We start from the raw sequence: 15898 nt of genomic DNA, 5'->3' as shown, positions 1-15898 counted from the left end.
GTCCTGAGATATATATCTAGCAACTGGACCAGATGGCTCTGCAGGAGAAAGTGAGATAGGTAACTTTGCAAAGCCCTCCCTCACTTGAATCCAATTCACTACAAGTCATGACATCATGGTCCTCTTCAAAAAGGAAGGACAAAAAACAACAAATAACCAACTCCTTTGAGGAAACCATCTAAAATAGGTACCTCCACTTCCCTTCCTCTCACTTTCTTTGTTCTCCTCAGTCTATCTTCTAATCTCATCATTCAATTGAAACTGCTCTCTCCAAAGTTACCAATGCCAAATTTAATGGTCTTTTCTCAATCCTCATCTTTCTTGAGGTTTCTGTTGACACTGTTGATCAGCCTCCTCTCATTTACACTCTCCTCTGAGTTCTTCTTAACACTTCTCTTTCCTGGTTCTCCCCCTATCTATCTGACCACTCCTTCTCAGTCACCTTTGCCAGAACTTCATCCATTAAGAGTGGGCACCCTCCAAGGCTCTGTTCCTAAGCTTTCTTCTCTTCTCCCTCTATACTATTTACTTGGTGATCTTATCAGCTCCCACAGAATTAATTATCATCTCAATACAAATGATTTTCAGGTCATTTTATCCAGTCCTCTCCTAACTTACATTCTTGATTCTCCAACTGCCTTTTGGACATCTCAAGCTCAATGTACCATATACACAACGTGTCCAAAATTGAACTCAATAACTTTACCCCTAAACCAACTCCTCTTCCTAATTTCCCTATTGCTGCTGATGTCACCACTATCCTCCCAGTCACCAAGGATAGGAATGCAGGTGTTAAGTTCAATTCCTCATTCTTCTCTCACCTCTTATATAACCAATTTCCCCCCCCAGGTCCTGTCTATTCTACCTTCAGGACATCTCTTGTATACAACCTTCTTCTCTCCTCTGACACTTCCACTATCCCAGTGCTGGCCCTCATTGTTTCATGCCTAAACTATTACTGCAGTACCCTGCTGGTTGGTCTCCCTTCCTCAAGTCTCTTCTCAATCCAGTCCACACTCTACTCAGCCATCAAGGTAAACACTCTCACTATTCAATAAAATCCAGTAACTCCCTATTAGTTCCAAGATCAAATATAAAATCCTCTGTTTGGATTTAAAAACCCTTCATAAGCTGGCTCTTCCCTACTTTTCCAGTCTTATACTTTACTTTCCTCTTCACATACTCTATGATCCAGTGAAACTGACCTTCTTGGTTGTCCTCACACAAAACACTCCACAACCTGACTCTATACTCTTTCAATAGCTACACCTCATGCCTAGAATGCTCTCTCTCCTTGTGTCTGCTTCTTGTATTCCTTCATGAATTGGCTAAAATGCAACATTCTGCAAGAAGTCTTTAGCCATGGGGGCAGCTAGGTGGCACAGTATATAGAACACTGGCCCTGGTATTCAGGAGGACCTGAGTTCAAATCCAGCCTCAGACACTTGACACTTACTAGCTGTATGACCCTGAGCAAGTCACTTAACCCTCATTGCCCTGCCCAAAGAGAGAGAGAGAGAAAAGTCTTTAGCCATCTTCCATAATACTAGCCTGTCTGCCTTTCATGTTAACCTTTCCTCTGTTGATTATCTTCCATCTACCTTGCATATTACTCTGTTTGTACCAGCTGTTTAGACACATTGTCTCCCCCAGAAGGCTATAAGACCTTTAAAGGCAGGGATCATTTTATGCTTTTATTTATATTCAGTTTTACACAATGTCTGGCACATAGCAAGCATTTAATAAATGCTTGTGCAATTGTTGGTCAGCTACTGGGGATACAAAAACAGAAACGAGATTCTCTTGTACTCAAGGAGTTTGCATTCTGTTGGCATTATATCTTTGAAATATCTGATCTTGGGGGCAGCTAGGTGGTGCAGTAGATAGAGCACCGGCCCTGAATTCAGGAGGACCTGAATTCAAATCTGACCTCAGACACTTGACACTTACTAGCTGTGTGACCCTGGGCAAGTCACTTAACCCTAATTGCCTCACCAAAAAAAAAAAAAGAAAAAGAAAAAAAAATCTGATCTTTTCACTTAAAAATTTCATGATAGCTCCAAAAATTCAAATGATGCTAAATATAAGTTCTAAAGCTACTATTTTCTATTTACTCCTAATAGGAACATAGATGTACACCTGGAAGATCATCTAATCCAAAGCTTCTTAAACTGTAGGTAACTGTATTTGTGGGTCAGGAAAAATTTGGCAACAGTAAAAGGTTATGTATTTTATATACATATATACCCAGGGTCATGTAAAAATTTCTCAAGCAAAAAGGGGTCACTGAGTGGATAAAGTTTAAGCCTTGATCTAATCCATCATCCAATCCATTCTGACTTCAAAGATCATCCATCCAATTCACTCCAAATTAGGCCCAAAAGACTTAAATAATTTGCCCAAGATAACACAGATGGTAAGTAGCAGAGCTGAGGGCTGAGGTTTGAAGACAAACCCTGACACCAGATCCCAAGATCTTTCCACTATATAAATGCTGTCTTAATTCAACAAATTATATGTGCAGGCTACTGTACTGGGTGCTAAGGGACAGATACAGTTTAAATCTGACAAAGTACCTGCCTTCATTGAACAAGGTGACAAAACACAGACAAAAGACATCATAAGTGCCAAAGCAATGTGTAAACCTGTATCAACTGAAGTCACAGGGCTTGGGGGCATGGGTAAGAAGAGAAGAGGAGTAGCGCAGATGGACAAGCAGTTCAATTTGGCTGTGGGATTAACGGGGAGTCATGCAAGCCTAGAAAGGGGAACACCAAGTCATAGAGAACCCTGAATGTCAGAGTAGGGAATCTGAATTTTATTTCAAAGGCAACAGGAAGCGCTTAAGGACTTTTGAATAAAGAAGTGAGTGGTGTGATTAAATGAAAGATTAATATGACAATGGTGTTTCCCTTGGATGGGAGGGAGGGACTGAAGGCCAAAACACTGCTTAAGAGGCTATTTTCCAAAATTCCAAAAGAGTTAAAGATCTGTATGACAGGGATAGCAGTAGAATAAAAAGGAAAAACAAAACAAAACACCATTACAAGAAATCTTAAGGAGGGTGAAAAAAAAAAGACGTAGGACACAGATAAGAAAGACTTTAGATACTTAAAATATCCACGGTGAGGGGGCAGCTAGGTGGCGCAGTGGATAAAGCACCGGCCCTGGATTCAGGAGGACCTGAGTTCAAATCTGATCTCAAACACTTGATACTAGCTGTGTGACCCTAGGCAAGTCATTGCCTTGCAAAAAAAAAAAATATCCATGGTGAATTTAACTGCAAACTTTGTTATAGATAACACAGAAATGTTTTTTCATTACATCTAAAATGAGACCGTGGTTTATTTTAGTACTCTTATCAGTACGCAACATATGCTTGAATGCTAATAAAAAGTTAAATAATTATTTTTAAGTCCTGTACATATTCATTATTTTTTCTTACTTTACTTTTAATCATTTTTGAAGATTCTGAAGAATTGTACATATATAAAACAGTCCAAAAGTTATTTCATTGAGTCATAGAGATAGAATGGCATTTAGAAATCATGTAGCCCAAGTCCCTCATTTTATGAATGAGAAAACTGAGGTTTGGAGAAGTTAAATGACTTGTCTAATGTCACACTGATAATAAGCAGGCATTCAAAATGGAGGCCTACTTATTCCAAATTCAAAGTTTCACCAGTGATTATTTGTGGTTATGTGCCTAGAATTGTACTAAGAATGGTGGAATAGAAAAAGGAAGTAGGAGTTACACCCCATACCTTCCAGCAGTAGTTTACAATCTACTTGAGGAGAAAAGACCACTAAGCACCAAACAATTAAATCCCATAAAATGGTATATAATCTAGAACTGAAGTATGTGCTTCTGAACATAATTATGAATAAAATTGGAGTTTACTGAAGGAAGTGATGAAAGTGGGTGTATCATGATTACAGAGGACCAATGAGAAGAAAGCTACCCCACCTTCTGACAAAGTGATAGACTCAAATGGCCAACCGAGACATCTCTTTTTGAATATGGCCAATTGTGGGAATTGGCTTTTTGTGATCATGTATACTTATTACAAAGGGTTTTTTCTTTTTTATTTCTTCAACTTGGGATAGGGGGAGTTAAGAGGAAGAAGGTGAATAGGGAAAAACATTGCAAAAAAAAGTTAAAAATGAAGTGGGCTGCTGCAGTCAGAGAGGCATCATTGAAGAAAAGGGGGACCTAACTAGAGCTCTAAAGGATTTGGTTAAATGGAAAGCCCATTCCAGGTGAAAAGTCTTACAGCTTTTGCTAGGATTTATATTCTAGGCTGTCTCTCAGCTAACTCCACAGACAGATCTGCAAACACAGGAAAGCAAAGAGAGCCACAAGTGTGGCGGTACACATACAGGAGGAAAAATGGGATGAAAACCAGATAGAAAATGGAGCTCAGAATTCCTAGCCAGAGTATTCTATACCCTTATGGATACTCACATAAGGTCCTTTAAATATATCCCTACATTTTCATAGCATGACTACTGTGAAGACAGAAAGGCACAAGGCTGTCAGACAATGTCCTTCCCCAACCCCTCGAGAAGAGAAACAAATCTAGGGTTCATAAAGACATACAATGGCTAATATATACATACAGATGTTCATAAGAGCATAGATCTGCAATTGTAAAGAAGTTTATAGTTAGCTAATCCAATTCAACCCTCTCATTTTACAAATGAAGAAACTGAGGCCCAGAGAGGTCAAGTGGTTTGCCTACAATCACACAATTAAGTAGCAGAGCAGGGATTTAAGTACTGCTTCTCAGACTCTACTTTTTCCACTGTACTGTGTTGCTTCTGAACTTATTACAGCTGTTGAGGCCCTACAACTCTTTGGCTCTTCAAACACTTTCTACCACTATTGTCTTCTTGTACCTTCTAAGGCCTACTTCTTCAGGGACATAAAATTAGCATATGTCTAAGGGGGAAAAAAAAAATCACCAGAAGTACACCAAGAGAATCCATCCTATATTATTAATGTCAGGAGACATTAATTCATTAGGGGACAAATACTTATCTTAGTATAATTCAAACTACACAAATTATGAATTTAGTAGCATCCTGTAATTTATGGGCTTTAGACAGGATCCATAATTGAATAAATTTGGAAATGCAATTGGTTAAAACTGCAGAATATGGGTGTTTCCAAATTAGAAATCAATCCAGATAACTGCCAGGTCTGGGTAAGAGCAATCAAACTCCAGTACCCAATTATTTAAAGAAGTTTCTCACAGCTCTCTCAGATATCATGTCCTTTGGTTCCTCTTTTCTAAAAATTCTGATACTCTGAATTACAAAATTCACTGCATGGGTTTTCAACAACTCCAAACACACTGGATACAAGAAACATTTCACTTCAAATAGAATTGAATAAATATCAGCTAGAGATTAATTTCAGAGTATATATCCTAACTTTGCCAAATATGTATTCAAAGTAGTTTTTAATGTATCCCTACTGTAAAAGTTTATTTTGAAAGTTTCCTATGGCACAGGCTAAGTGTAGCAGAAGGGTAGTAGGTGTAGTGGAAATAGAATCACAGCATCTGGGTTCAGTTCCCAACTACAGTACTTAGTACCTGGATGATCTTGGTCTTCCTCATTTGTAAAATGAGGGAATTGGATTGTCCTTTTTATCTCTAAATCTATGATCAAAAAAGAAGCACAAATTGTCCCCTCACTTCTCCTAGTCAATGTTCCTAGGCTTGATCATTTCTGTTTCTAGTCTCAACAATCCCTTATGGAGGCTAAATCTACATCAACACTAATAACTGTGGTATGGGAATATAGAAATTTACTATTTTCTGTCTACAAAAGAAAAACACTCAACTGCTATTACTGAGTTTTGGATTGGTGACTGAGAAAGCAAAACAAGTAACCTTAAGCAATTCTTTGGCAAAGCCTTACCATGAAACCAATTCTACCTGTGGATGACTGTCAGTTGATTTCCTTTACTAACCATTTCTTCAAATAAAAGTTTTGCCTTTAATTCTATTCTGCATAAATGCTGCCTTTGTTCTTAACTCCCCCAAAAGTCTATTTCTCCTTTAGAAGTTTTAGAAATACAAAATATATCCAAATCTCTCACCGATATTTCTCCAAGTATTCTGAAGGCAGCTTATCCAATAATCATTAAAGAATGCAAAAATCTGACTACTTTTCACTCAGGAGGTAGAAGCAGCAAGATATGTAAAGCCAGTCATTTAGCACAAATTTGACATGCAATTACTCCTCCTTTATTAAAGTGAGGTCATTCTATTTAGAAATAATCTGCTTCAAATTCAAAGCATTAAAAATCAGATACCATATCCAAAAAAAGGGGAAAAATCTCTAGGAAGTACTATAGCAATTGTGCTATATTCAGACCATTCACTCATCGAACTTTATATTAAAAATGAAAATTATATTGGTATTTTAAACAAGTTTTCAAAATTCAAAACAAATACATTACAGGATTATGGTACCCACTGTAAAATGATCAAAACTTTTACGTTAAATAGGCTGAACTAACAGTCTGTACCAAGTACAGACTTTAACTATTACCATATGAAAAAGCACACAACATACCAGTGAGTTTAAGACAAAGTTAAAGTGGATAATGACATTTAACATTAATTAAAGGGAGTAGATTTAACTCCTTTTTACTTAGCCTACAAAAATAGGAGTTCGAGCAAGCTAAAACTGCCTTGCCAAAATGTCAGCTCTAAGAAACTTTCCCCAAAGGAGTGTTATTCAGTTGTGTGGTCCTTAACAGAAAAAGGCTAAAGAGGGAAGAGGGAGAAGAGTAGAAGGGAGAGGGAAAGGGGGGTGGGGAGGGAGAAGAGGCAGGGGGGAGAGAAAGAGACAGAGAGACCTGTGATTTCTTTTTTTTTTTTTGAGACCTGTGATTTCTTAAGGTGAACGCTGTTATTCCAGGAGTTGCACGTCAACTGACAAAATTGAAAATTTGCACATCACTAATATCTTCAAGACATAAATGCTTAATATTTACTGCTTCCTCTCAGTCAAAGAAACAAAAAGAAAAAGGTCATTTTCTTGCTTCCACACAAGAAAGAGCATCTTTAAACCAATCAAAGAGATTCTTTAGAAGCAATATAAATATGTAGATCAGCTAGACGAACAGCCATATGCATAATTATCCAAGTATCATAAGCTGAGAAGTCAAAACTTTAGTTCTTCATACTACTTGAATATTTTAATCTATAAACACTGATAAAAATAAAAGGCACCTTATTCTTGTAAGTTAGTCATATTTCTTATGAAATTTACTTGGGGAGGGGGAGTCTTTTAAAAAGAAACTAATTGATTCCAATTGCCAAAATCACATAAGAAAAACAAGGCAAGTTGCCAGTAAAAGTCTTAAATACATTTTTTCATAACTGAGTAAACTGCATCTATATTATTTAGCACAAAGTTACAATTGTGATTTTTAACTAAATACATTTCAGCACTGGTCTGAAGAAAACTTCCTTGAGAAAACAGGAGAGAATGAGTTACCATGGAGTAACCTATTACAGACCTAGGGTGAACTTTACTTTCAAACTCAATAATATCAGGTGAAAACAAATCTACATTATAATAAATCCTCCAATTATTGTTTTTAATTGATTCAAAAGTTGATCTTTAATATTTACTTTAAATCATCAATTCCATCTTCTGCAACAGGTGACATGAAACTCTACTCCCCAAGGAACATGGGGTGAAATAAACTGGGAGAGACTATTGTCATTTGGGATTTTACAAAACTGAATTTCAACTAATCGTACTCTTTTAGTTTGAATTTTATTTTTTTTAAAGCAGCCACCTAACGGCAACTGTTGCATGTGCCCATTAACACACAAAGAATGAAAACAAACATACGTATGGCTAATTAAGGTTTCCCCCAACAACACAAGTGGTCCAACTAATTCCTTGAGACAATTTCAAAACCACACAAAGCAAGAAATGTGAAAAGCAAAAAAGCACGGGTAGAAACAACATTATTTACATGTTTACACCCTAAACAACTTCCTAAGATCTCTTCTGAGAGATGATACTCTAACACTAAAGAGAATTCACATTAAGCCATGCAAAGTGGCTTGCTACACAAGAGGCTTCTTTACCTCAAAAAAAAAAAAGCAAAACAAGTATACTTTTAAAAGAACAAAAGGAAGGCAATGGCTACGTGTATGCCTAAATCTCAATTCTGCCTTGTGCACTAGCTCAATTTTTTTTTTGGGGGGGGGGTGTAAAAGTGGGAGAGGGAGACAGAGTGTGGCCTGCAAACTGCAACAATGCAATCTCCATTTTGAACAATGCACCTCTTTCCTCTTGTAAATCTAGTTTTTTGCCACTTGATGTGCAATTGCATTTCCCCTCTCTTTGGGGGTGAGGTGGGGGGGGGGTGACGCTAGAGCAGGATGCACAGTGCAAAAGAGAGACAGACAGAGAGTGAGAAAGTGTGAGTGTGTGTGTGTGTGTGTGTGTGTGTGTGTGTGTGTGTGTGTGTGTGTGTTCGGGGTGGAGGGAGTGGAGGGGGGGGGGGAGAAGGTGGAGAGTGGGAAAGGCAAGCCCCTGATGCAGCTGGGCTGGGTGGATACCTGGGGTACTGCTGTAGGTGCTGTGGCTCCTGAAGCTGCTCTCGGTGCAATAGCTGGCATCGTCGTCGTCTTCCATTTCCTCGGGATAATCGGAGTCATCGTCGTCGTCCTCCTCCATAATATCCTCCTCCTCCTCCTCCTCGGAGTCCTGCGTCTCCTCGGGGTCCCCCTCTTCCTCCTCCTCTTCCTCGGAGACCATGTCCTCGTCCTCATCCTCCTCCTCGCTCTCGTGGTCATCGTACACCACTTTGCTGATGCTCCTCCTGGACGGGGTGGCCCGGGCCAGGTGGCCGCCGCCGCCGCCGCCCCCGCCGCCGCCCCCGCCTCCAGCTCTGCCTCCCCCGCCTCCTCTCCCCCCCCGGCCCGGGGCGCCGGCGCTGGGGCTGCTGCTGGGGGGGGCGGCCGGCGGCGGCGGCGGCGGCGGCGGCGGCGGCGGCGGCTTCCTCCGGCTACCGCCGCCCCCCCTGGGGGAGCTCAGCCGCGCCTTGGGCGCCACCTCCGCCTGGGCGGCGGCCCACCTGCCCCGGCTGCTGCCTCGGTGCCGGGAACGGAGCCCCCCGATGGGCCCGGCCGGAGGCGGCGGTGGCGGCGGCGGTGGCGGCGGCGGCGGCGGGGGAGCCGGGGCGCCGCGCTCCGCAGCGCCTGCCGCGGGCTGCTTGGGCGGCCTGCCCCGCCTGCCCCTCATGTCGGAGCCGAGGAGGGAGGGAGGGAGAAGGGAAAGCCGAGGGGGGGAGGGGGACCGGCCGAGGGGCGGCGGTGGGGAGCCGCTGGGGGCGGGGTGGGGAGCCCCGCGGGGTCGGGGCGGGGGGGGCCCGGCCGGCGGAAGCGGGTGGAGGGAGAAGGCTCAATCCGAATTGCCGGCGCCCCGCTCCCGATCGCCTCCAGCCGCCATCTTGTTTCTTCCCTCTCGCTCGGTGACTGGGGGAACCGACAGCGGCAGCAGGCCTGGAGCGCGGTCACGTGAACGCCCCCGCCGACGAGGCCGAGGCCGACGCTGCGCAGTCGCCTCTAGGGGGAGCGCGGGAGCCTGCAGCCCGGGCCCGGCCAGCTGGCGGGGGCGCGCAGAGGGGGAAACCCGGGTAGCTTCGGGGCCCGTGGCGTCTGGGGCGCTGGGGGCCCTAAAGGACAGGAACAGGGGGAGGGGAAGTAGCGAGGTATTAAAAACGAGGCCTACCCCTCACGTTGACGGAGACCCAGTCAGGAAGAGATCATCTGGATTATTGGAGTTCTTCCCTCTCCTGTTCCCCGCCTTCCCACTCCCCCATAGCTGAAAAACACAAGAAAAGGGAAAACCCCAAATTAAAGTGGTGGGGAGACCCACACACACACACAAAACACTGGAGCCAAACTAGATTTGGAACTCGGACGCTGGGAAGAGCTGGAAGGGGAAAGGGGGAGGAAGTAGGAGAGGGGGAGGAGCAGAATTTCAGCCTGAGAGACACTGAGGCTGGGAATTGGGCAGCACCAGAGACAGAGACCCTGGGAGAGAGTGCCTGCGGACGGGAGAGAAGGCTTGCGTGCACCTCAGGGAAAGCTGGGTCCTGGAAAATCCTATCACTGCACCCCAATAACAACAACACCAGGAACCCCGCCCCAACTTGACCCAGAGGGCTTGCTCCAAAGTAGCATTAAAGGCGACTTCAGAAATAAGGGCTGTACTTGGGAGACACCAGCCCTGCTGTCCCAGCTCTATCTAGAGTTTGACAGCTTCAGTCCGAGAGTGCCTTCCCACTGCAGCCAGCGCGCACCGTAGCAATAACCCATATTGATTCCCCTCCAGTTCCCCATACAGTTAGACAGAAGTGGTTCCTGAAGTGCTATTTAAACTTCAAACAAACTTCCCAATGCCACCCTTGTACTGTTGTTTACTCCTAACGTTTGAAGCTTTCATTTTTAAAGACTGCCACCTATTAATTTTCTTTTTAATTGGGCATATTCAGGGTTTAGTGTAATATTGTATCTTAATTACATTACAATAGTATTCTGACACTAGCACACAAGCCGAATCACAATAATTTGTAGGCCACTGAGGTGCATAAGAACTGGACGCTTTCTGAGGTAGTGAGACAAATCTTAGTATATTTATGCCCCTTTCCCCCAGTGGATCTGTGGCAAGGATATGCAAGGTACCGACATACGCAAACCTCCACTATTCTGTGAGTTGGCCCAATTAGGGATACTGGGGAAACACCCTAACCTTTATGAGCAGTGCAGCCGAGGATCATTGGAAGGAGGGAAAAGATCGAAGTTCCATATAGGTTTCTCCCAGACTCCGAGCCTCCCTACAATTCTGTCCTTTTAAGTTGCAAGTGCCCCCCCCCGCCCCCCGCCCCGTAGCATTCATAAGTTAAACTTTCTTAGCTGATATCTGAATAATCACCTAAGAATTAGGTGCCATTCAGCTGAGACAGCAAGAATGGGATATAGAAGAAATATGTGGGAGGAAAAGGGTGATGATTTTTAAAGCATAAACTTTACTGGTTTCACAGTTATTTTTTTTTCTGTTTTTTTTTCCAGTGAGGCAATTGGTGTTAAGTGACTTGCCCAGGGTCACACAGCTAGTAAATAAATGTTAAGTGTCTGAAGTGGGATTTGAACTCAGGTATTCCTGACTCCAGGGCCGGGGCTCTATCCACTGCGCCACCTAGCTGCCCCTCACAATTAATTTTTTAAAACTTAATAGTTTAAAATAGGCCCTTAATATAATAAATAATAAAACAAGGCCTTAATAGGTCCTGATTACACTACTCAAAAGTCACCTGGCATGTCATCTTTGACATATGATAGAACCATCATCACAACCATTAATAATCAACCAATTCAACCTTACTATATCCCCGTTGCTGTGCTCAGTGCTGAGGATTGTTTCAAGAATTGTAAGCTCTCAAGGAGCTTGTTATAGTAATGGAGGAGACTGTATATGTTGTACCTCCTAGAGAGGCCTCAAGTTTGTAGTTGGATCATCAAAGTGGTGGCTCCTACCTCTGGTTTTTGGTATAACCCTATGGTTGGCTATTCCTACTATTGTTGCTCACAAAACCTGACCAGTGTGTTTTCCTTTAACAATCAGCCATAGCAAAAACAGCTGGTGCAAAATATTCCTCAAAAAACAACAACAACAACAAAAACTTGGAACACTCATCAACAGATTCACAGACTCAGGTGATATGGAGGCACAAATTTGAAGAACAATAATAATGAGGAACACAATTTGTGAAGTACACAAATGGGGAATACACATGGTGAAGGCAACTCATAACTGGAACTGTGGCAACTTGTTGTCATTTCTCTGTTTACTCCTCACGAACTTCATTGTGGGTGAGAAATTCATGAAGGTTGGGATTCTGTAATGCTAGGATAAACTGGCTCCCTACAGAGCATATCATCTCTGATGGATGAGTACTCAACTGGTCTTGCTTCTCTTGCTTCTTGGTGTCTAAAAACTAAAAATGAATGTCTACAGGCTTTGAAAAGTGTATTAGTTCCTCCTGTAGCAGTTGATGGGTATGTGGAAAAATGAATGTTTGGTTAAAAATCTGAATGGACCTGTAACTCCCCCAAATCCAGATTATCAGCCTTTTACCATTCCCGATACCACTCCTTGATGGGCGGCTGTCGTCTTCACCACCTCCAGCTTGGCTGGAATGCTATACTATACTATTTTAGAAAGGACAGAGGCCTTTACTTTTGAATTATCAGTAAGCTCCAACTCTGCTCCTTCAGGACATTGGCTCTGAAGTTTATCATCTCTTGGGCAGGAGGTAGAAGAGTTATAGCCAGGGATAATCAATAGCCATCTCATACTAGGGCTGATTATTAAATTTTCAATATGAGCCTTTATACCTCAGAAACCAGCAAAGGATTTGTTTTTGTCGATTATCTAGACTTAAGAAAGTGATGAGAAAAACATTAATAATGCAGATTAAACTTATATATGGAACATTCCACTCCATTACACTCCATCCCACCCCACCACCACCACCACCAAGGACTAGTTATTAAATATTTACCAACACAATGCTGTATATAGCCTCTCCTTTTGACTACTATTCCTGATTCAGAGTTGTGCTCTTTCACTGAGGGACCTCACCCTAACTTATGGTGACCAGCCAGTTGTTCAGGTGTATCTGACTACATTACCACATGTCCATGGGGTTTTCTTGGTGAAAATACTAGAGCAGTTTCCCATTTCCTTCTCCAGTGTGTCCCCATTTTGCAGATGAGGAACTAAGGCAAATAGGGGTTAAGTGACTTGCCCAGGGTCACACAGCTAGTAAGTGTGTGAGGCCAGATTTGAACTCAGGAAGATGAGTCTTCTTGTCTCCAGGCCCAACACTCTTATCTGCTTCAGCACCTAGCTGCTCTAACCAACCAGTCCATTTCCCAAAACTGCATTTCTGTAGGTTAGGCCACAGTCAGTCTATAACCATGTAGCAAATAATCACCAAATAGTTCTAGGGTTTAAGGCTTCCCAGTTTGGGTTGTTTTTTTTGTTTGTTTTTTTTTAGTGAGGCAATTGGGGTTAAGTGACTTGCCTGGGGTCACACAGCTAGTAAGTATTAAGTGTCTGAGGCCCGATTTGAACTCAGGTACTCCTGACTCCAGGGACAGGGCTCTATCCACTGCACCATCTAGCTGCCCCCAGTTTTTGTTTTTTAGCTCTAGTTTCCTCCTGTTAGTCCTTGGAATGAATGGCTGAAAAAAAAAAGGTACTGAGTTAGATAGTTTGTGACCTGGAGGCAAGTTCATTGTCTCTGCTGACTCTTCTTATTCTTCCTGACCTTTTCATGTACAAAGAAGTTCAAAGCCCAAATCCTTTAAGACATTTGAACTCAAGAAGATGAGTCTTCCAGACTCCAGGCCCAGAACTCTATCCACTGTACTACCTAGCTGCCTGTTAAAACATGTAGAATGATTCTATTACATTTTTTTGTTTGGTTGGTTTTTGGGTTTTGGTGAGGCAATTGGGGTTAAGTGACTTGCCCAAGGTCACACAGCTAGTAAGTGTCAAGTGTCTGAAGCTGGATTTAAACTCAGGTCCTCCTGAATCCAGGGCCGGTGCTCTATCTGCTGTACCACCTAGCTGCCCCGATGCTATTACATTTGAAAGACGCTTATTCATATCTTATGTCAATCAATATTTATTAAGTGCCTATTTAATAAGAGGCACTGTGCTAAGCATTGGGCATCCAAGAAGGAGCAAAAGACAGTCCCTCCTCTCAAGGAGCTTACAATCTAATGTAAGATATAAAATGAAAACCAATATATGCTTAAGCTATATACAGGATAAATAGGAAATAATTAATGGAGGGAAGGCAGCAGAATTGAGGGGTTGGGAAAGGCTTCCTGTAAAAGATGGGATTTTAGTTGAGACATAAATGAAGCCAAGGAAGTCAGTAGATGGAGTTAATGAGGGAGAACATTCCATGCATGGTGGGGGAGAAGCAGAGGAAGTGTCCAGAGCTGAGAGTGTCTTATTTTATTCATGGACATTTCATGTCTGTCCTCTGGCCCCTTACAGCCTTCATTTTTGCTGTTGTCTTCCATAAATATATAAGTAAGCAGATACAGAATAAACATAAAGATATAAATAAATATCAACTAGTTACATAAAGGTTGTGTGGGAGAGAACTAGCAATTGGGAGGAATAACTATAACTCATGGTAAATGTTGGTTTCTTTGCTTCTTTGGTCGTCATTTGCATAATGTGCTCCAATACCTCAGTGTTATATGTACTAAGGATTAGCTTTTTCTAATTTTTTACCTTTAATAGTGTCTAAGGATGAAGTTATTTATTTTGTGCTTTCCTGGGTAATTTTCCTTATTTAACTTTCTTATGTTTCTGTTCGTAAGGGTATTTGCAAGTTGAATGATCTCACATCTAACATGCATGTTTTTTTCTTTGCAAAAATGTTTCAAATTCCTTTCTTTTATTGAATATCCATATTTCTTCACTGATGATTAGGTTCAGATTTTTAGTTTATTTTGGATTGCATCTTGAGCTTCTTTGCTTTTCTCAATATGTTCTTCTATTCTCTTCTATGGTTTCCAGTGGGTGAAAATATTCTCATGTTATTCTAATCTCCTTTCCTTTACATCTTATGGTATTTATTCTGTTTACTTCTTTGTCATTGACATTGTTAAATTTAACTACTGTGTGTCTTGAAGGATGAAGCATAGCTTATTTTTTTTCAAGGAGTTCATCTATAGATTCTTTCAATTAGCACTTTGTTTTATTATATTCAAAAGTTCTAGGAAGTTTTCTTTTATTATTCTTAGCATTATGGTGGTCAGGCTTTTTGACTTGTCATGTTCTTTGGAGGCTTACAATCCCTACATTGTCTCTATGGATCCTGTCTTTGAGAACAATGTATTTTGCTTGTATAGATGGTTTTCATTCTTTTGACGTTATTGCTTTTTGCTTCTTTCAGGTAATTCTTCACTTCAATATATGTATATTCCTAATCTATTGTCTCTTTCACTTCTTTGGACTCACCCCTGTGAACTTAAGTTTTTATCTTCTGCTAATTATTTCTGCTGTGTAGGCCATACATTTTGCCATTTGTTGCTGCCTAACTTATCTCAAGATTCTGATTTCTTTCTTGTCATTAGGTATCCAACATCCTGCTATGTTCCATGCTCATGGGAATCCACAGAATTTTGTGTTTCATCAGGCATTGTTTTAATTTCCTTTTCTAGCAATATCTTTTAAGGATATTTGCAATCTTTTAGATGTCTCGTTACTCATATTCCCCTCTAATCTAATTGAATATTTTAAAATTATAATTAAAATTAATTAAATCAAATATTTAGATACTAAATTTAAATGAATTAAATTAATTCTTTGAAATGAAATTTAAATTTAATTTAATTTAGTCAAGAAGGAAAGATCTACAATTTATAGGAGCTCCAAGCTAAAAAAAAAACACAACAAACCCCACACCAACCCCAAAAAGGGTTATTAAGCTAAAATTAATTAAAATTAATTAACTTAAGATTGAATTAAAATAAATACACTTGCTATTGATTTATCTTCTTGTGCTCTAAGCTTTTAACTGAATTCCTCCTATGATTTTTAGTGGTTTTATTATTTTTTCCTGTCCTTTCCTATTTTTCTTGTCCTTTTGTGACTGTTTCCCTTTGATTCAGTGTTTATTCCCAGGACTGGATCTCAAATCTATTTTATCTGTCTCCCACTTTGGGGGATTCACTTTTCTTTGGTCTTGGTCCCTGTCATGAGAAGCTTCTGGGGGAGAAACTTTCCCTCAAGTGGATTCTATTCTCCTTTATTCCTCCAT

At 41.2% G+C, this 15898-nt stretch overlaps 1 protein-coding gene across 1 annotated transcript in view; it reads right to left on the bottom strand.

Annotated features, from left to right (window-relative positions):
- Nucleotides 1-9285, bottom strand: part of BPTF (bromodomain PHD finger transcription factor) — a 194740-nt gene extending 185455 nt beyond the window's left edge. Inside the window, 1 exon segment of the mRNA XM_044003306.1 lies at nt 8601-9285. Within this exon segment, the coding sequence (XP_043859241.1) occupies nt 8601-9285 (685 nt within the window).
- Nucleotides 9286-15898: the final 6613 nt, after the last annotated feature.

Source organism: Dromiciops gliroides, chromosome 4, assembly GCF_019393635.1.
Source record: "Dromiciops gliroides isolate mDroGli1 chromosome 4, mDroGli1.pri, whole genome shotgun sequence".
In the NCBI taxonomy this organism is placed as follows: Eukaryota; Metazoa; Chordata; class Mammalia; order Microbiotheria; family Microbiotheriidae; genus Dromiciops; species Dromiciops gliroides.
The sequence above is the reverse complement of the archived record's forward strand: the minus strand, read 5'-3'. Positions and strand labels throughout refer to the sequence as shown.